Genomic DNA, 16,023 nt, shown 5'->3' with positions numbered 1-16,023 from the left:
TTATTATCAGTATCATTATGTGTTATCACTGATGATGATGATGATGATGAAGATGAAGATGATGATGATGCTGCGTTGCTCCAGTGACGCCGTGTGGCTGCATCAGCGCGTGGTTGCAACGCGACAGCTCGCGCGGAGACGTGTTTCTCTTCTTCTTCTTCTTCCTCCTCCACCTCCTCCTCCTCCTCCTCCTCCTCTGCTGCTGTTATTATCACACTGGTTCCACAATGGAGACCAAACCGGTCATCACCTGCCTTAAAACCCTCCTCATCGTCTACTCCTTCGTCTTCTGGGTACGTAGCATTTCTCTGTGTCTCTCTCTGCCGGAGCCTCCCTGCACAAAACAAGCGCTGTGGTCTTTTGCGGTGCGTGATGAAGGGTTGGACGGATCCAGCATCACCGACGGATTCATCGTGTTGTTCGGGGACAAACGCGAAATGATCGACGGGTCTCGCCCAACGACGCAGCGTTTAGTGCGCGCGCGCGTGTGTGTGTGTATTGTGATCGTGGTGTGTTATGTAAGTTGCGTTTAGGTTGCACATATGTTGTCTGCTGGGCGTCAGTGGTGTCGGTGCATTGCACACACACACACGCACACACGCACCCACACTCAGCATCATGGTCGGAGTCAGTGAGGAGCTGGAGGATGTTAAAATCCAAAATGTCTGAGAGATCAACACGAAAGACCTGATCTGTTTGATAAAAGCATTTAGAACCATTTACTCAAACACAGACTGAACATGTCGGGTCGTTTCATACATCCTGAAAGGCACATTGTATCCTCTGTATATACTCATATATAGATGTTGTCAAAATGTAACAAAAATAGTTATAACAATATCTACCAATACATTTTAGGTGGTTTCTATACATTCTTAAAGGGACATTACACCTGTAGTATATAGGCTACTCCCTTATAGATTTTGTCAAAATGTAACAAAAATACTTGCTGATCATCAGGTGTTAATGTGCCCACATGTATATAAAGAATATTACATATTTATCATAATTATGAATATAATTTATGGACATATAGCCCAGCCCAATACCAATTTACCAATTTTATCAATATCTATTCATACACTTACTCAAGTGCTACAGTACAATTTTACGGTCCTTGAACTTTATTGGCGTATTCCACTGTATGTTAATTCTGCTTCACCACATCTCAAAAAATAATGTTACAGTTTTGAACATTCTAACATTAAATTGGACAAACCCAGCTCATAAAATATGAATAAGCCTATTCATTGTTAAAAAAGAAACCCCACCCAACTGTAAATGAATAATTTATCTTCCTGGCCACAAGCTTTAAATGAAAATGCTGCTCACATATTAATGCCCACGTAATAAACATCAAATGTATATAGGTAATATTTGGCTCTTTATAAGTAAATATAAATATAAGCCTATATACTATATCACTATAGCACTATACTTTTTGATATTTTGATTTCATTCTGATGTATGATGATTTCAAAGCATTGGAGTTGTACTTCATATTGGTGTTAAATATGATTGAGGGTAGCTGCAGCTCATAAAAGTAAATGATTAGAAAATGGTTAAAAAGGTGAACATCACAGTTTAAGTTGACTTTTGTGTCTTTTTCTAATTGTGACCAACTGTCTTAAAACCCAATGATGTTCAGTTAAATATAATGTAAGCGCTGGAAGCAGAGATGCTTTGGTTGTTTTGCTGGATAAATGATATTGACTTGATTATTTCAGCTCTTGCTTTTGAAACCAGTCTAAATAACTTCAGTTTCAATCAAATATACTTTATTGTCCCATAGGGAAATTTGTCTTGGGCCAAAGTGCTACAGCAGCTGCAGAACAGTACATTGTACAACAAACAACAACAGACAGAAAACAGTACACAAGGACATATCACGCAAGACCCAGAATAATAATGCAGAATAAAAGTGAGTTTAATATTGCACCTGCCCTAAAAACACTTAAAAGGATAAAACACTAACAGGATATAACAAGATAAGCAAGATAAAAAACTGAAACTGGCATTAGCACTTAAAAACCAAAGTGTAAAATGTGCCATAACCACTGTTATTGAGATAAATGATGGAAGTGTGATAGACGTTGGGATGAATGAGAGCATGAGGCGGTTGGTTTCACACTTATAGGCTCTGTAACGTCTACCTGAAGGTAACCGGTCAAATTCTGGGAACAGTATGTGTGCCGGTTCATTAAAGATCCTGTGTGCCAGTCCGACCACAGAACCTTCGTAGATGGTCTGAAGGGAAGCATAGTCCTTTCTGCCCATCACCTTCGTAGCCGTTTTTACTATGCTCTCAATTCTGGATTTGAGCTGGACTGTGAAAGTGCCAAACCATGGAGCCATTCCATATCTCATTATGCTTTCAAGCACCGCAGCATAAAATATCGACATGACGTCGGTGTTCACCCCGAACAGTCTAAGCCTGCGTAGGAAGTGCAGCCTTTGAGCTAACTTCCCACACAGAAAGTCGACATGGGCAATCCATTTCAGATTACAGTCCAGCTGTAGGCCCAGATATTTAAAAGTGCCAACCTGCTCCATAACTTTGTCTTTGGTCATGGACTCTCACCTGTTTGTGGTCAAATATCAATATCAAACATCACTTTATGATGTAAAAAATTAGATGATGACTGTCACACCAGTCTTTAAAGGTTTAAATCTCATCCAAGTACATTGCAGGGCAGTCATCAAGCTTAAAATCACTGTATCATCAAATTTGTATGGCTGCTCCTGCATTCGTTACTGTACAGTGTGTAGAGGAAAGGAGAGCTCATGCAGCCTTGTGGTTCACCTGTGCTACAGTATTTGTCCCTGGAAATTGAGCTATTTACCTTCATGGGCTGGGATCTGTTGGTTAGTAAAGAATAGCACCATTTTATGATGAAAGGATTTACGTGCATGTCGTTTAACATCTGGACCAGTAGGTAAGGTTGGACAGTGTTAAAAGCTGAAGAGAAGTCTCCAAATAGGACCTGAGCGTAACTCTTGGGGTTCTCTAAATGCTTACTGACTAGATGCGTCACACTTGCGACTGCAACCTCCGTGCTCCGCCCCTGTCTGTAGGCAAATTGGAGGGGGTCCAAACTTGAAACAACATCCGGATATGATGTTTTTGGTACTGGAGTGATAATAGATTTCTTCCAAAGCGCAGGGACAGTGTGACTTTACAGGGATTGCCGGAAGATAGGACACCAAGCAGCAGTGAGTTCCAATGCACAGCTCTTTAGGAGGATGGCAGGCAGGCCATCAGGACCTGTAGATTTCTTATAACAGACTCTGCTAAAGACACAATGTACCTGCTGTGTTCGATTATCAGACAGTGGGAAGCATTACGGGCGGTTATAGCGTCTAAGCCCTCAGCCCCCTTCTGAGAGAGGTCCCGAGTCTCACACCTGAGGAAAAAGTCATTTAGTTCATCAGCTCTGCCTTGATCGTGTTTACTGTTTGTTGACACTGAATTTAGAGACTGGGGTTTGTGATGGTGTCATATTATCCAACAATGTATCGATATTAGAGCATATTTTCAGTTTTGTTCATCTGTAAATTGATCATTCGATCTATAGGAAATAAAAAGAATATGTAGATCAAAATTTCCTTCAGCCTTAGCTGACACCTTTCAATTACATATTTTGTTTGTCCAAAGGCCCAGAAATAAAGATGTTTAGTTTTCCACAATCTAAGAAACATATTTGAGAAGCAAAGATCCAGAGAATTGTGGGTATTTGTCCTTGGTGATCAAAATAGTTCACAGTGTTTCTAATATTTTGTCAATTCAAATACAAGAGCTTGAATTTATATAAAGCTGCATTCACAATACTAGCCAAGCATTCGGCTCATTTGAAGAAGGAATTCTGCCTTTTCACTGTAATTAAAGCTCCTGACCTCAGGATTGCAGATCACTCAGAATCATCCCAGCTACTCAAACCAAATCAATTTAGTCGAGACTGCTTCCAATTGTGGGATTAAATACTTTGAGATAAACAAGAGCGTTTTCCCGTCGTTCCCAGGTGCTTTTGTTTAGCTTTTACCAGTTGAATCTGCAAATATGATCAAGCAACTATATAATACTATGATCCACATATTAGCCGAGTATACCACAACACCAAGTGACTGAATTTATTATGTTATTGGCCGTAATTTGTGACCACAGCCGTACGTTATAGGCTCATTCCTGTGTGTTTTCTGATAGCTGCCAGAAATAGCTGGGGTAGATTATCTAATAAGAACACGTGGAAGCGGTTTATCTGTCTATAACGTGTTTAGGATCTGAAGAGGGCTTTCTCTGCTTTCATGGAGAAAATAGCCTCAATGCTGATGCTTTTCATGAGGAGAAAAACTGATTTAACTTGCTTTTAGTTTAGATCTGTAGCCACGAAGGCTCAAAAAGCCGAGCTGTGCTGCTCTGCAGACATGTGCCGGTGTCACAGATACCAGCTTTTATATTTAGTCCGGATTGAATGGTCTTGTCGCTCGCCCTAACGTCTGCAGCATCAGGTTTCAGATGTCTGAAGAGCACAAGTGTCTCATAGGTCAGTGGCTCTCTTCAGGCCCGAGGCTGAAGCATGGAGAGGGCGCTGGCAGTGGCACCGAGTTCGAAGCGGGGAGACGTGCCTCAATGTCAGGCCTCGGTTTCACTGTCATCAGCTTGTCTTGGCAAATAATGTCTGGAGTGTGAATGTCTGTGTAGCTGTAGTTTAACGCGCAGGACGGGGAAAATGCGGAGCAGGTGGCGGAGTCTGTGCGGTGGCCTCGCCGGCATATTTTGTCATCACACCTTCTGTTTCTTTATTAGGCCGGGGGGGGGGGGAGCGACCTGTTTTAAACTCTGTGCTGTAACCAGGGTGGCCGGGCCAGGCGTTGAATTTCAAACAAAACATGCAGATGGAGGAGGAGTGTGTGTGTGTGTGTGGGGGGGGGGGGCCCGTTGCTGTTTGGAATTCAGCAACGGGCATGAATTCTAGATGACTCGTCTCTGCTCCTTGGACTTGATTTCCCCATTGGCTTTAAAATGAACACTTAAGCATCGACAATTGAGAAGATGGGTCTTTATTTGTATGTGGCAGCAGCTGTTAGGGGGGGAGAGACATTTTGTCGCTGGGGATGTCGGCCATAAACGGTGAGTGCATCGTCATCAAGAGGACGAATGCTGGAAATGACTCAGGCTGTGAGAAACTCTGTTCACGGAAAGAGTAGATGTCATTAGTGACAATAGAAGTGAGAACAAGTTGTAGCTGTGGTGAACCGTGTAACACAGCAGCCACAGTCTTTGACCATGTATTCCGTGTTGTTGCCATGTTTTATTTTCTATTTTAAAAGAGGGAAAAGAAGAACATTTTCTGCTAGAACGCCTACGTGGGCATTTTCAACCGAGAGACAGAGCAACAATAATAGCTACAGCACCAACTACTGAATACATAATAAGACCTACAGTATATACATATATAATTTATATATTGTCTGGTTGCATTAGACATTCATTCGATTCTCTGCACACAAATTAGTGAATAAGTACATCCATCTATATATATTCCACTTGTCCTTCGAGGGTCACAGGGGAGCTGGAGCTAATCCCAGTTGACAGCGAGAGGTGGGATACACCGTGTACAGGTCACCAGCATATCACAGGGCCAACTCACACCTACACTGAATTTATGGGCAGTTAGTAGCACCCGGAGAACAGGCAAACTCCAACAGAACCAAGAAACTTCTTCCTGTGAGGAGACAGCTTTAACCACTGCGCTACAGGTTTAGCCATGTGCACGTTCTCTAACATTGTCACTGTAATTAGGTCTAAAAGAAAATAAAAAACGTACAGCTTCATTTAAGACGTCAAACCAAAATGAAAACACAACAACAGGCAGCGAACAGGCAGCTGGAGGCTGGTGAGTGCCCACTCTGCCAATGGGGGAAAGTGTGAATGTTGTTAACACAGTCATCAACCTGCAGAGGCTGGTTGAAGCTGTAATCAGAGACGGAACACAGCAGCCTAACTTTATACAAAGAAATATTTTTGTATGGTTGTTAATCGCTTCTGTATTAATGTCATTTTTTCGTAACCTGACCGACAGGCTTGAGGACATCGTGGTCCAATAGAGCTCAGCAGCGTGTTTCCGAAAGTGAAAATCCCATTCATTTTGTGAATAGAGATTTTGTCTATCAGCCGTAATATTTTCCTACCATCCAAGGTACAGTAGACTTACCACAAGCTACGAGATTGTGAAACGATGCTTTACGCTCCTGGAGAGGCCACAAGTCTGCCTGATATCAACTGTGTTTACACAAAACGTGTTTTATTCACGGAAATGAGAAGTACTATACTACCCACAGTCCTCAGGTGTAATAGCTCCGTCTGTGATCGGTGGAGCTGTTTGTTACCATGGAAATGTTCATGTCGGCTTTGATTGTTCAGGGTTACATAACGTTTACCACAAGGCAACCGAGATTTCTCTTTTGAACGTTTAAAAAAAAATCACTACGACAAGGTTGAATTCAAAAAGAAGGGACTGGAAGTTGCTAGATCATTCGCAATGGTTTATGGGATGCGTAGTTCCGTCATTCGTAAAAATAATTTGTACCTTTGCCTTTTTTTTACCTTTTCCAATATTGTTTGGTTCTTATATGGATTTTCTGAATCACCAATGGAAATTTGCATTTGGAACCAGAGACGTTCTATAAGTGGGCGGCCACTGTTGCTAAGAGGGAACTTTTCTTCTCAATTCTCAGTTCACTTTCTGCTGAGAGAAAGCCGAGTGTATTCTTCTCATCAGTTTTCAGGGTGCACAGAGACATTTTGTGCCGGCCGCTCCCTCTCTCTATTCAGAGGGCCTGGCAGCAGGACGGCGAGCGGCCCCCTCTTGGAAGGAAAGCGGGTTAGGAGGATGAGTTGGCCCTCGCTCGAGTTGGATCGTCAACAGCCGTTCCCACACCCCGCTCCCTTTCCGATGCCAGTGAGACATACCCAGCTGAGACACACGCTGCTTCAGCTGCCTCGTACAGCACGCTCTTTTATCTGCGGCCTTCATTTGAAATGCAAAGAGATGCGCAACAGGAGGAAGCGTCTCGCCTCGCATCAAAGAGCTTCTATGATTTGTCCCCTTTCTTTTTTGTCTCTCTCTCTCTCTGTATATGTGTGAGTGCAGGCACATTCATAAAGCAGGTGATCACTATCCCCATACTACAGATACATTTGTGTATTCTGTCTCCAGTCTCCACCTCCTTACTCTAATTGCTCTTTTCTTGTTCCACCTTGATCCTTTTTCTCCTCTTCCCACTCGGTACGCTGCTAAAACAGATCTATTGTAATAAGTGCAGAAATAAGGGCCTGTTCCCTGCTTTCATTTTGTTCCTCTCTCTCTCTGTTTTCTCCTTCTTTCTGCCCTCTAGATAACAGGAGCCATCCTGTTGGCCGTGGGAGTATGGGGGAAGTTGATGCTTGGCCCGTACATCTCCCTGATAGCCGACAACTCCACCAACGCCCCGTATGTCCTCATTGGCACCGGCACCGTCATCATCGTCTTCGGCCTGTTCGGATGCTTCGCCACCTGCAGAGGAAGCCCATGGATGCTGAAGCTGGTGAGAGACGGGGGTGTAGTGATATGTCGCAGAGAGAGAGAGAGGTGTGTTGTATGTGCTGATTAATTAGCCTCAGGTCGCACGATAAAGGGAATAATGGTTGACCTCTATTACGTGCAGGGGGATCAGAAATCCAATAGATTCTGCAGGGCACATTGGTCTGTTAACGGTGGACAAGTGTGTGTGTGTGTGTGTGTGCAAGCTTATGTAAATGATAAACACCTGAAGCAGAAAGTATTGATGCAATCTATCCAAATCGTACTCTTCCTTCCTCTCTCTCTTTAGTACGCCATGTTTCTGTCGCTCGTCTTCCTCGCCGAGTTGGTGGCCGGGATCTCTGGATTTGTGTTTCGCCATGAGGTCAGCGAGCAGTGCACCATATTACATCCTTATATGTCTATAACACACAAAACATGAAAGCATTATCATGCTGTTAACATGTGTTATTTTGTGCATATGTCGGCCTGCTGCAGATAAAGGGAACCTTTCACAGGACGTACAATGACGCAGTCCTGAACTACAATGCTGAGGACGAGGCGAGCCGCGCTGTGGACAACTTGCAGCACAAGGTAAGTTGCTGATGTCAATGTGGTACAACAGCCAATAAATACAATTTTAAGTGAGCGAGGTCTTGAAGTGTGGTTCTGGGGAGCAGAGCAGGCAGGTGAGCAGAGTTTGACAGTGTTCAGATTCGAGAGCGGGACTGACAGGTTAGCGGAAGATTGATTCTGATCCGGGGGTCAGGGTTAGAGAGACGGAGGAAAAACTGGATGTAGCCAAGCCGGCGAGCAGATGGATGTTGGACCTGAGGCTCAGGCTGACAGGTATTAGTACAAACAGTACAAAAGCAGCATATTAAAGTTTTCAAAATGGTACAAGTAGAGATTGTCCATAGCGTTTCTGAAGGTGACAGAGTTGTGTTGAATGAGTCGGGGGTAATGCTGCCTTCTAATGGAACTTGTGAGCTTGCTAGACCATAGCAGCATGGATGCTAATATTAACTTTGTCTAGAAACCACAGAGGCTAACAATATAGCAAACTAGCAGTTGGGTAACGTAATGAAAGAAATGGAATGGTTTAGGCTGTTGGAACCATAACATTATCCTAATTTTCCAAAACTATACGACTAATATCACTATATATGAGCTTATCATCCAACAACAACTTTACTTCCAGCAACTGGAGAATTCAGAGCTTTCAGAAAAAAATCCGAGGTCAGAGTTCGTAAAAGCAATAAGAGTGTGACGTTTATTTGGACATGGGAAACATGGCCCCATTCCAAGGCAGCATAAGTAAAGTAGCAGGCTTGTGGAGCCGATCGCAGGGTGAATCTCTGCTGGGCAGGTGAGTTGGCAGAAAGCGGTAGATGTTGGCAGGACGATGCCCAGCAGGAACGCACACAAAAGACACACTCAGACAAGAACAGGGACAAACAACACACACAAGGGCAACAAAAACACACACAGTGGAAAACATGAATTAGAGTTTTGGATCGAATGGGGTTTAGTCTGAGTGCCACAGACAAGGACGACAATTGAGAGTGTTGCACATCGTTGGTTGTGATTCTTGCAAAGGTTTTGTTCTCAAACAACAAAAATGTAGAATGAGTCCATGAATTCTAATCTGCTCTCGATCTTCTGTCGGTTTTCAGCTGCGCTGCTGTGGAGTGTATAACTACACCAGCTGGTTGGCCAGTGTGTATTATCCCTCCAACGGTATTCCTGCCAGCTGCTGCTTTAACTCCTCCGACTGCAACCCAGAAGACCTCCGCAACGCAACCATAGCCCCGAACAAGGTCTTCAACCAGGTCAGTGTGGTGCTTTTCTATTTCCTTGACTTTCTGCTGTTTAAGTGCTATAAAGCCCATGAATGCACGTCTCATCTGTCGTCCTCATTCAATTTTTCACACCACCTCCCTCATCCATTCTCTAACAAATGTCTCAGATAATCTCCCAGATACCCATCTTACCCCTAACGTGCACATTTAACATGTCCCTGTCCCCGGTTCAAACTAACCTGCCCCCTGTCTTTCAGGGCTGCTATGAGCTGGTCACTTCATTCATGGAAACCAACATGGCCATTATTGCAGGAGTGACGTTTGGGATCGCCTTCTCACAGGTAACAGTTAACAAAAGGTCTTTTCTCTGCTGTACAAATAAAAGGTGGCTTGTGTGTTGTGAAGTGTAAATAGATCTTCAATATGATCCAAATTAGAGATGTAATTACTCACAACAAGCAAGGCGGTTGCTAAGGAGATCAACAGACAGAGGTAATGTTGCGTTTTGTGCTGACAGATGTGATTTGACGGGAAATTACTGACTAACTTGACTGGAAAATTGTAAGAAATGTGAAGTAGTATACTTTGCAAGGAATAGACATCTTTATTCATTGTTTGTTTAATTTTAACGTTATTGTTTATCTGTATTGTCTTCATTATATCGTCATGTATTGCAGAAAAGCAGATACTTTCAGCAACAGGACAGAATAGACTATACAGAGTCTTCTATAAAAGTCTTCTATAAAACATCAATTGTACTTTTTCTACACTTTTAACCCCTTTTCTATGTATCTTTCAGCTGATTGGCATGTTGCTGGCCTGCTGTCTGTCCAGGATCATCACAGCCAATCAGTATGAGATGGTCTAGCTGACATGACGTGGCAGGTAAAGAAACACGAAGAGACACGAGCAACCACACGCGTTTACAGTTAAAGCTGCTGCAATCAATATTTTCATAATGAGCAACTAAATCTCTCTATACAATGTGACGGGTGTTACTTACATAGTTATTATCACCAACTCCACAATTCCACTCATCTCTGTGGAGCATTTTAGCACCTTTCAGCATTTTATTTTGTTAGCAACTAGCTAGTGAACATAAAGGAGCTTTTAGCTGCTAAAGTGACAAGTAATTAAATATTCAATATTTAATACTTGGTGGAGAACAAAGCGGAGCAAAAGGGACAGTGAATATCAAGCCTATGTTCGTCACACTACTCCAAATACATGATATAAATAAATATAAAAATGTATACTTTCTATATGTGAACGTTATGTTTTTGCTGCTTCTTCTCAAGTGGCCATAAAAACATTACATACATTAATATTATTTGTTTTGTCTTTATCTTTTTAGCACAATGAAGGGAATATATGTGTTACTCATAGTAATTATCAGCAACTCCTCATTTCCAGTCATCTCTATGGAGCTTAAGCACCTTTCAGCACATTGTTTCGATTTTTTTAATTTTGGTTCACTCTCACCGCTCCGGGCAGCTGGTTTCACCTCCTTGCACGTCTTCTGCTTGACACCACACAACAAATAAACACAGTTAGCAACTAGCTTGTGAACATAAAGACGCATTTAGCAGCCGAAGAGACAGTTATAACAAAGCAAAGCAAAAATGTAATCGGATATCCGGCTTATGTATGTCACATGGCCAGAAACACCACTACATATACATACAAATGTTTTTTATTTGTGAACAATTTTTCCATAACACCTCTCTCAGTTGATAATATGTGAATGTTTCAGCTTATGTTGCTTCTTCCCAAGTGGCCAAAAAAGAAAAATGTAAACTCTCCTCTTTGTGTTTTCATCTTTTTAGGGAGATGAAGAGAAGAAGCAACAACGACGCTCGACACACGACAAGAGTAAATTCCCCGAAACACTCTCACACGTCTGAATTGGAATTTACGTCCCTCCGTCTCTCTGCCTGTGATCTTAATGTAATATCTTTATGTATCTTATTGTAAAGCACCATTCCTTGACTCACTGCTGTTGCATCAACGCTTTCTGCATCACACACCGCTCTGCTGCTTGATGTTTATAGTTGCTCATTAGCACATATCTTAGATCGGCACGGCCCACATCGAGCAGGTAGACCAGACCTGTCTCGAGGTCGACGGCGGTGTTGGTCTCAGAAACATGACCGGGTGCTACTTGGCTCTTCAGTTGGACGCAGCATGCTCGACCGATCGCCACCAGAAGACCGCCACACATCTTTGTACAGAATGACATGACTAAAGCTTGAAGTAATACTTTAATAGATTGGTTTAGTTTTGCATTTGCCTTTGCTATCGCTCACCATTGTATATTCCTGCGGTTGTGACATTTTGTGAACCAATTATGTGTACTGAGGATGATATTTTAATAAGAAAATTGACAACTGAAAGAAGAGGGGGAGCTTTTAGAGAGTATTTTTTATCTGTAGATATGTTTTTGACCCGAGTATTTAATTTAACTTAAAGGCGCAGTAGGAGATAAGTTACAATTGTAATTCAGTATTTTTAGTTAAATCTTAAGAACAAGAAATGTGAATATTTGCTGTTAAACGCCCACATTAACTTAAAATAACAATAAATATTACTTGATTTTGCAGCTTTTTAACACACTTTTAATTATGTTTAATATCAATTAATTAGTTTTAATAGGAAGAGAAATATATTCATATATAGGAAATGTGAAGGCCCCGTCACACCAGACACTGACAACCTCACAGGAACACGACTTCACACAGTGACAGTTTATGCATAAGCATGGGATTTGTACCATCAACCCTTGTCTTATAAGTGACAAACTAACTAAAAGTGGACTGAGAAATTCAGCTACAACAGACATGTTTGACTTGTCGGTGTTGGAACGTTTACAGGTGTAAACTAGAAGAGCTCAGGGCCCAACAGCCCCTTTAATTCAATCAAGCTGCACCAAAATTCACACACTCAAAGATATCAGTTCCCCGAATGTGCCTGTTTCCCTCAAAATTCATGAATTATTCCCTGGGGAAATTGAAAGTGAAAGTGAAAATAATCAATCCTGGATTCATCCTCTGATCCAGATCAGCACCAAAATGGAATGGGTTCTTTCCTGACCCCCAACCACATCGTTCCACCACGTTTAGAGGAAATCTGTTCAGTTGTTTTTTGGTGTTATCTTGCATACAACCCAATAAACGGACAGGGGTGAAAACATAACCTCATTAGCAGAGGTAATGCAATTTATCATGGCGCCATTAACCAAGGCGCTATTACTATTAAGTGTCCCAATAATGAGTGGGCATGGACGGTACGAGGACCATGAAACTGCCTCACCTAAATCAAACGCTGCCGTTATTTATGTCATTAAGTTCATCTGCTTTGACAAGTCAAAATATCTGCCATTAAAATGAACTACAGCTCTTTATACTCTTAACTCCCTAAAAGACCAGTTATCAGCTGTCAGACGACTTTCCATTGGTCAAGGACAAAAATGTACGTGTCAAGGCTAAACAAAGTGGAATTTGACGTGAAGTATTTGCACGGATTTGACATTAAGTAGTTTCAAATGCTGGTGTGACAGGGCTCTGAATAATGCCTCTAACACCCAATTACCTTTAAAGCGTCAGTGAGCATCAAACAGCATCATTTGGATGAGGCCTGAACGCGTCTCAAGCTTAAAAAACAGCAGAACACGCGAAGGTGGATCGAAAAGCATCAAGGAGGCGACGTCCAAGATTCGCAGGATTTCAACAGTGTTCATCCAGTATTTACAGTATTCTATGTAGTGCATCAACATGCCTCCATCACCACCACCATCTGTAGATATGTATTGGAAATGTACTTTGTATAATGAAATGTTTCTCATTCTGATATGCTAATTATGTAAATGTCGTGTCAAGAGTTTTGATTCCACACAGTTTGTGATGTTAATCTGTATTTGTTTGATAGTTTATAGGAAACTTGCACCTAAAAATACAACAACTTGTGGCCAATGTTTTGACAGTAACATGTAATCGTTTGAATTCAGCTGTATATTTATTCTGATTTGATTGGCATTAAGTTTACAGGATCACCGAGAGATTTTTTATCGCTCTTTCAATATGTGTGTGTGTGTGTGTGTGTCTGTGTGAGGATGACCCTTCTGACCTGGTGTTGGCGTGCGTCTCGGGTGATCTGATCACAAGTGCACGAGTCTAATTTAAGCATTTGAGATCAGATCGCTCAGAGCACACTCGGAGGTGGTGTGGGATGCACGTGGCTACAGTGTTTTTGCCTGCGTGAATGCAAATGCATCCTGGAACACACTGAAAGGATCATCGAGTCAGCTGACGTCCTCTGGCTCTTCCTCTCCTCGTCTGAAACACACTGACGATGGAGCAAATTGTATAGTCGGCTAAAAAAAACTACATTATTTGATCTTTGCAAACAGAAATTATAGAAGCTACATGTTTATTAGGTCCGATCAGTAAGTCCAGACACCTCCTGATGCCAGGTGTGAAACGACGTGGATCAGATGACCTGAGACAGATGTTAAAATCCAGTTTGTGTGTTTGTGTGAGAGAGCGTCTTGATTTTGTGGATCCTGCCGTGTTCAGTTTTGGTCAGTATTTGGTTGTGGCTTCTAAACAAAACAAAAACCTTGTTGCTTTTAAAGCTGTAAATTTATTTAGTGAATGTATGTTTTCCTGACTCCACTCTGAAACTTATTTTTCCTTCCTCGAGCTGATATTGTCCTGTAAATACTAAATTGTAATACCATCTAGCGTACACACGGGGTCATTAGACACTCAAAAAGAAATTGCACCATCTACTATTGACTAAGTCACCATCAGTGGTCTTATTATCATTAAATATACAGAAAACACTTGTGTTCAGAGTGTGTTTATTCTGCTATGATGGAAACTGCTCTGTGTATTTTAAATGTGGAGTTAAACATGTTTCTTATCAGGTGAGTTTAAAGCCGAGTGCGAGTGTTATTTGTACAAACTGTGGTTTGTCAGTAAGCTTCTACAAGACCACCTCTGACATTAAAAACCTCTGGTAAGGCTTCAATAAACTGATGTATTTGCTCAGGTATGATATAAATATTGTATTAACTTTATTTATCAGTGTAAAATCAGCTTTATTGTCAATTCTGCCAAATGCACAGAACATGGAGGGGATTGACATGTTGTTTCTTTCCTAGTTTAAACAAATTAGTAGACATATAAGCACTCAACACATGTAAGTAGCACAACATATTAAGTACTCACATGACATATAAGTACACAACATAGTATGCAGTCAAGGCTCAGGGTATATAGGATGTGAGTAGTGCAGACCGGAATAGTGCAAAAATAGATAGAGCAGTGCAAGAATATCTCATGGACAGCAATGTTATATTCATCCACAGCAGTAAAATGGGATCAATCAGGCCCTTCTCATGCTCAAATCGGGACAAATCATATTTTTAGCTTCAGGATTAGGGTCGGAAGAGGTCTGGCTAAAGGTTCAGGCTTTCTAGAAGTAGGCTAGGTGGTGTGTATACAGGTGTGTTGGGGGGTGGGTTTACTTGATCTATGTAGGAGTCAAGCAGCAAAGATTAAGAAGAAGAAAATCTATCTATCACATTCACTGAGCATCTTGTTTATTTTGCCGTGCAATCCAAATAGAGGCCATGTAGATCTAGTAATGGCAGCTAGGTTTGTGTTTGAGGTTGCAGTTGAAGAGCCTGATGATATCTGTCAGAACCCTCAGTTGTAATGGTTAAAAAAGTGAGCAAATGAGTTACAGCAACAACACGAGGTCGACCTAAAGAATATTTTGAGTTTTCATGCTTCTTCGAGTATACTCATGCAAGCTTTCTAAAAGTAAGTCCCGCGATAAACTTCATGAGGGGTTTAATGTTCTGTTTTTGTCTAAACTGATTTAGGGTATGAGACCATTTTAGAAGATGTACTTTGTGCTGCATCTACCCTCGTTGAAATAAATGGGAAGGACAAGGTAATTCAATGCAAACCTAATGTAAATCAAAAGCATTGCAACTCCTCCAGACTGGTCGTAAAGCTGAATCTGTGTAGCTCCAGTGTGGTGGCCCTGAAGTGCAAATCACTACGGCAAATAAAACAACACAACAACAAGTCACAAAACATAACAACAAGTCACAAAACACAGCTGCAAATCACAAAACACGATAACAAATAAGAAAACACAACGGCAGATAAAAAGACAGCAACAAAAAGGAAGCGCAATGGCAAATCACAACAAACGTGTCAGCATTTTCTCATGCGTTCGTCCAATCAGCAATGAGCCGATTGAGCCTTGTCTTATTTTCCGCTACATTTTCTTATTTGTTGTCTTGTTTTCTTATTTGTCAATTTGTTTTATCTTATTTGTCGTTGTCTTATCTTATTCAACGTTGCGTTTTGCACTTCAGGGCCACTGTACTTCAGTTTTTCTATTAGAGCGACTTGGTATATGTGAACATAATACACTTTATATAGTGTATAAATTCATTTAAAATGTTCAATACTTTCTTGCCAAAAGTCTTTCCTATCCATCACAGCGGCTATTTTACATACAAGAAAGAGGAAAGAGAAACTTTATTGACATTTTCTGTGACTGACAGTTTTGATGAACATCCAGCTGAGTCTACGAAGTTCTTTTTTCCTTCTTCTTGGTCACATACTGGATGTACCATCCTCGTC

At 41.5% G+C, this 16,023-nt stretch overlaps 1 protein-coding gene across 2 annotated transcripts; it reads left to right on the top strand.

Moving 5' to 3' along the window:
- Positions 1–76: 76 nt before the first annotated feature.
- tspan7b (tetraspanin 7b) lies at positions 77–14,201 on the top strand. 2 transcript variants are annotated; one of them, XM_035173900.2, is made up of 8 exons: positions 77–293; positions 7,396–7,584; positions 7,870–7,944; positions 8,058–8,153; positions 9,236–9,391; positions 9,619–9,702; positions 10,161–10,246; positions 11,188–14,201. In XM_035173900.2, exons 1-7 carry the CDS (start codon positions 228–230, stop codon positions 10,227–10,229), a joined length of 735 nt encoding a protein of 244 aa, XP_035029791.1. In that variant the 5' UTR covers positions 77–227; the 3' UTR covers positions 10,230–10,246; positions 11,188–14,201. The 2 variants fall into 2 exon arrangements, with proteins under 2 accessions (XP_035029791.1, XP_035029792.1); XM_035173901.2 differs by lacking the exon at positions 77–293 and adding an exon at positions 4,947–5,128.
- The last annotated feature ends 1,822 nt before the right edge of the window (positions 14,202–16,023 follow it).

Source organism: Hippoglossus stenolepis, chromosome 13 (assembly GCF_022539355.2).
Source record: "Hippoglossus stenolepis isolate QCI-W04-F060 chromosome 13, HSTE1.2, whole genome shotgun sequence".
NCBI classification, from domain to species: Eukaryota; Metazoa; Chordata; class Actinopteri; order Pleuronectiformes; family Pleuronectidae; genus Hippoglossus; species Hippoglossus stenolepis.
Note: the sequence above shows the minus strand (reverse complement) of the source record. Positions and strands in the feature narration are given on the sequence as shown.

Coding starts and splice junctions, on each gene's coding strand:
- tspan7b (XM_035173900.2), top strand. CDS start 228: ATGGAGACCAAACCGGTCATCACCTGCCTTAAAACCCTCCTCATCGTC. Junction 8,154..9,235: donor TGGACAACTTGCAGCACAAG/GTAAGTTGCTGA, acceptor GTCGGTTTTCAG/CTGCGCTGCTGTGGAGTGTA. Junction 9,392..9,618: donor CGAACAAGGTCTTCAACCAG/GTCAGTGTGGTG, acceptor CCTGTCTTTCAG/GGCTGCTATGAGCTGGTCAC.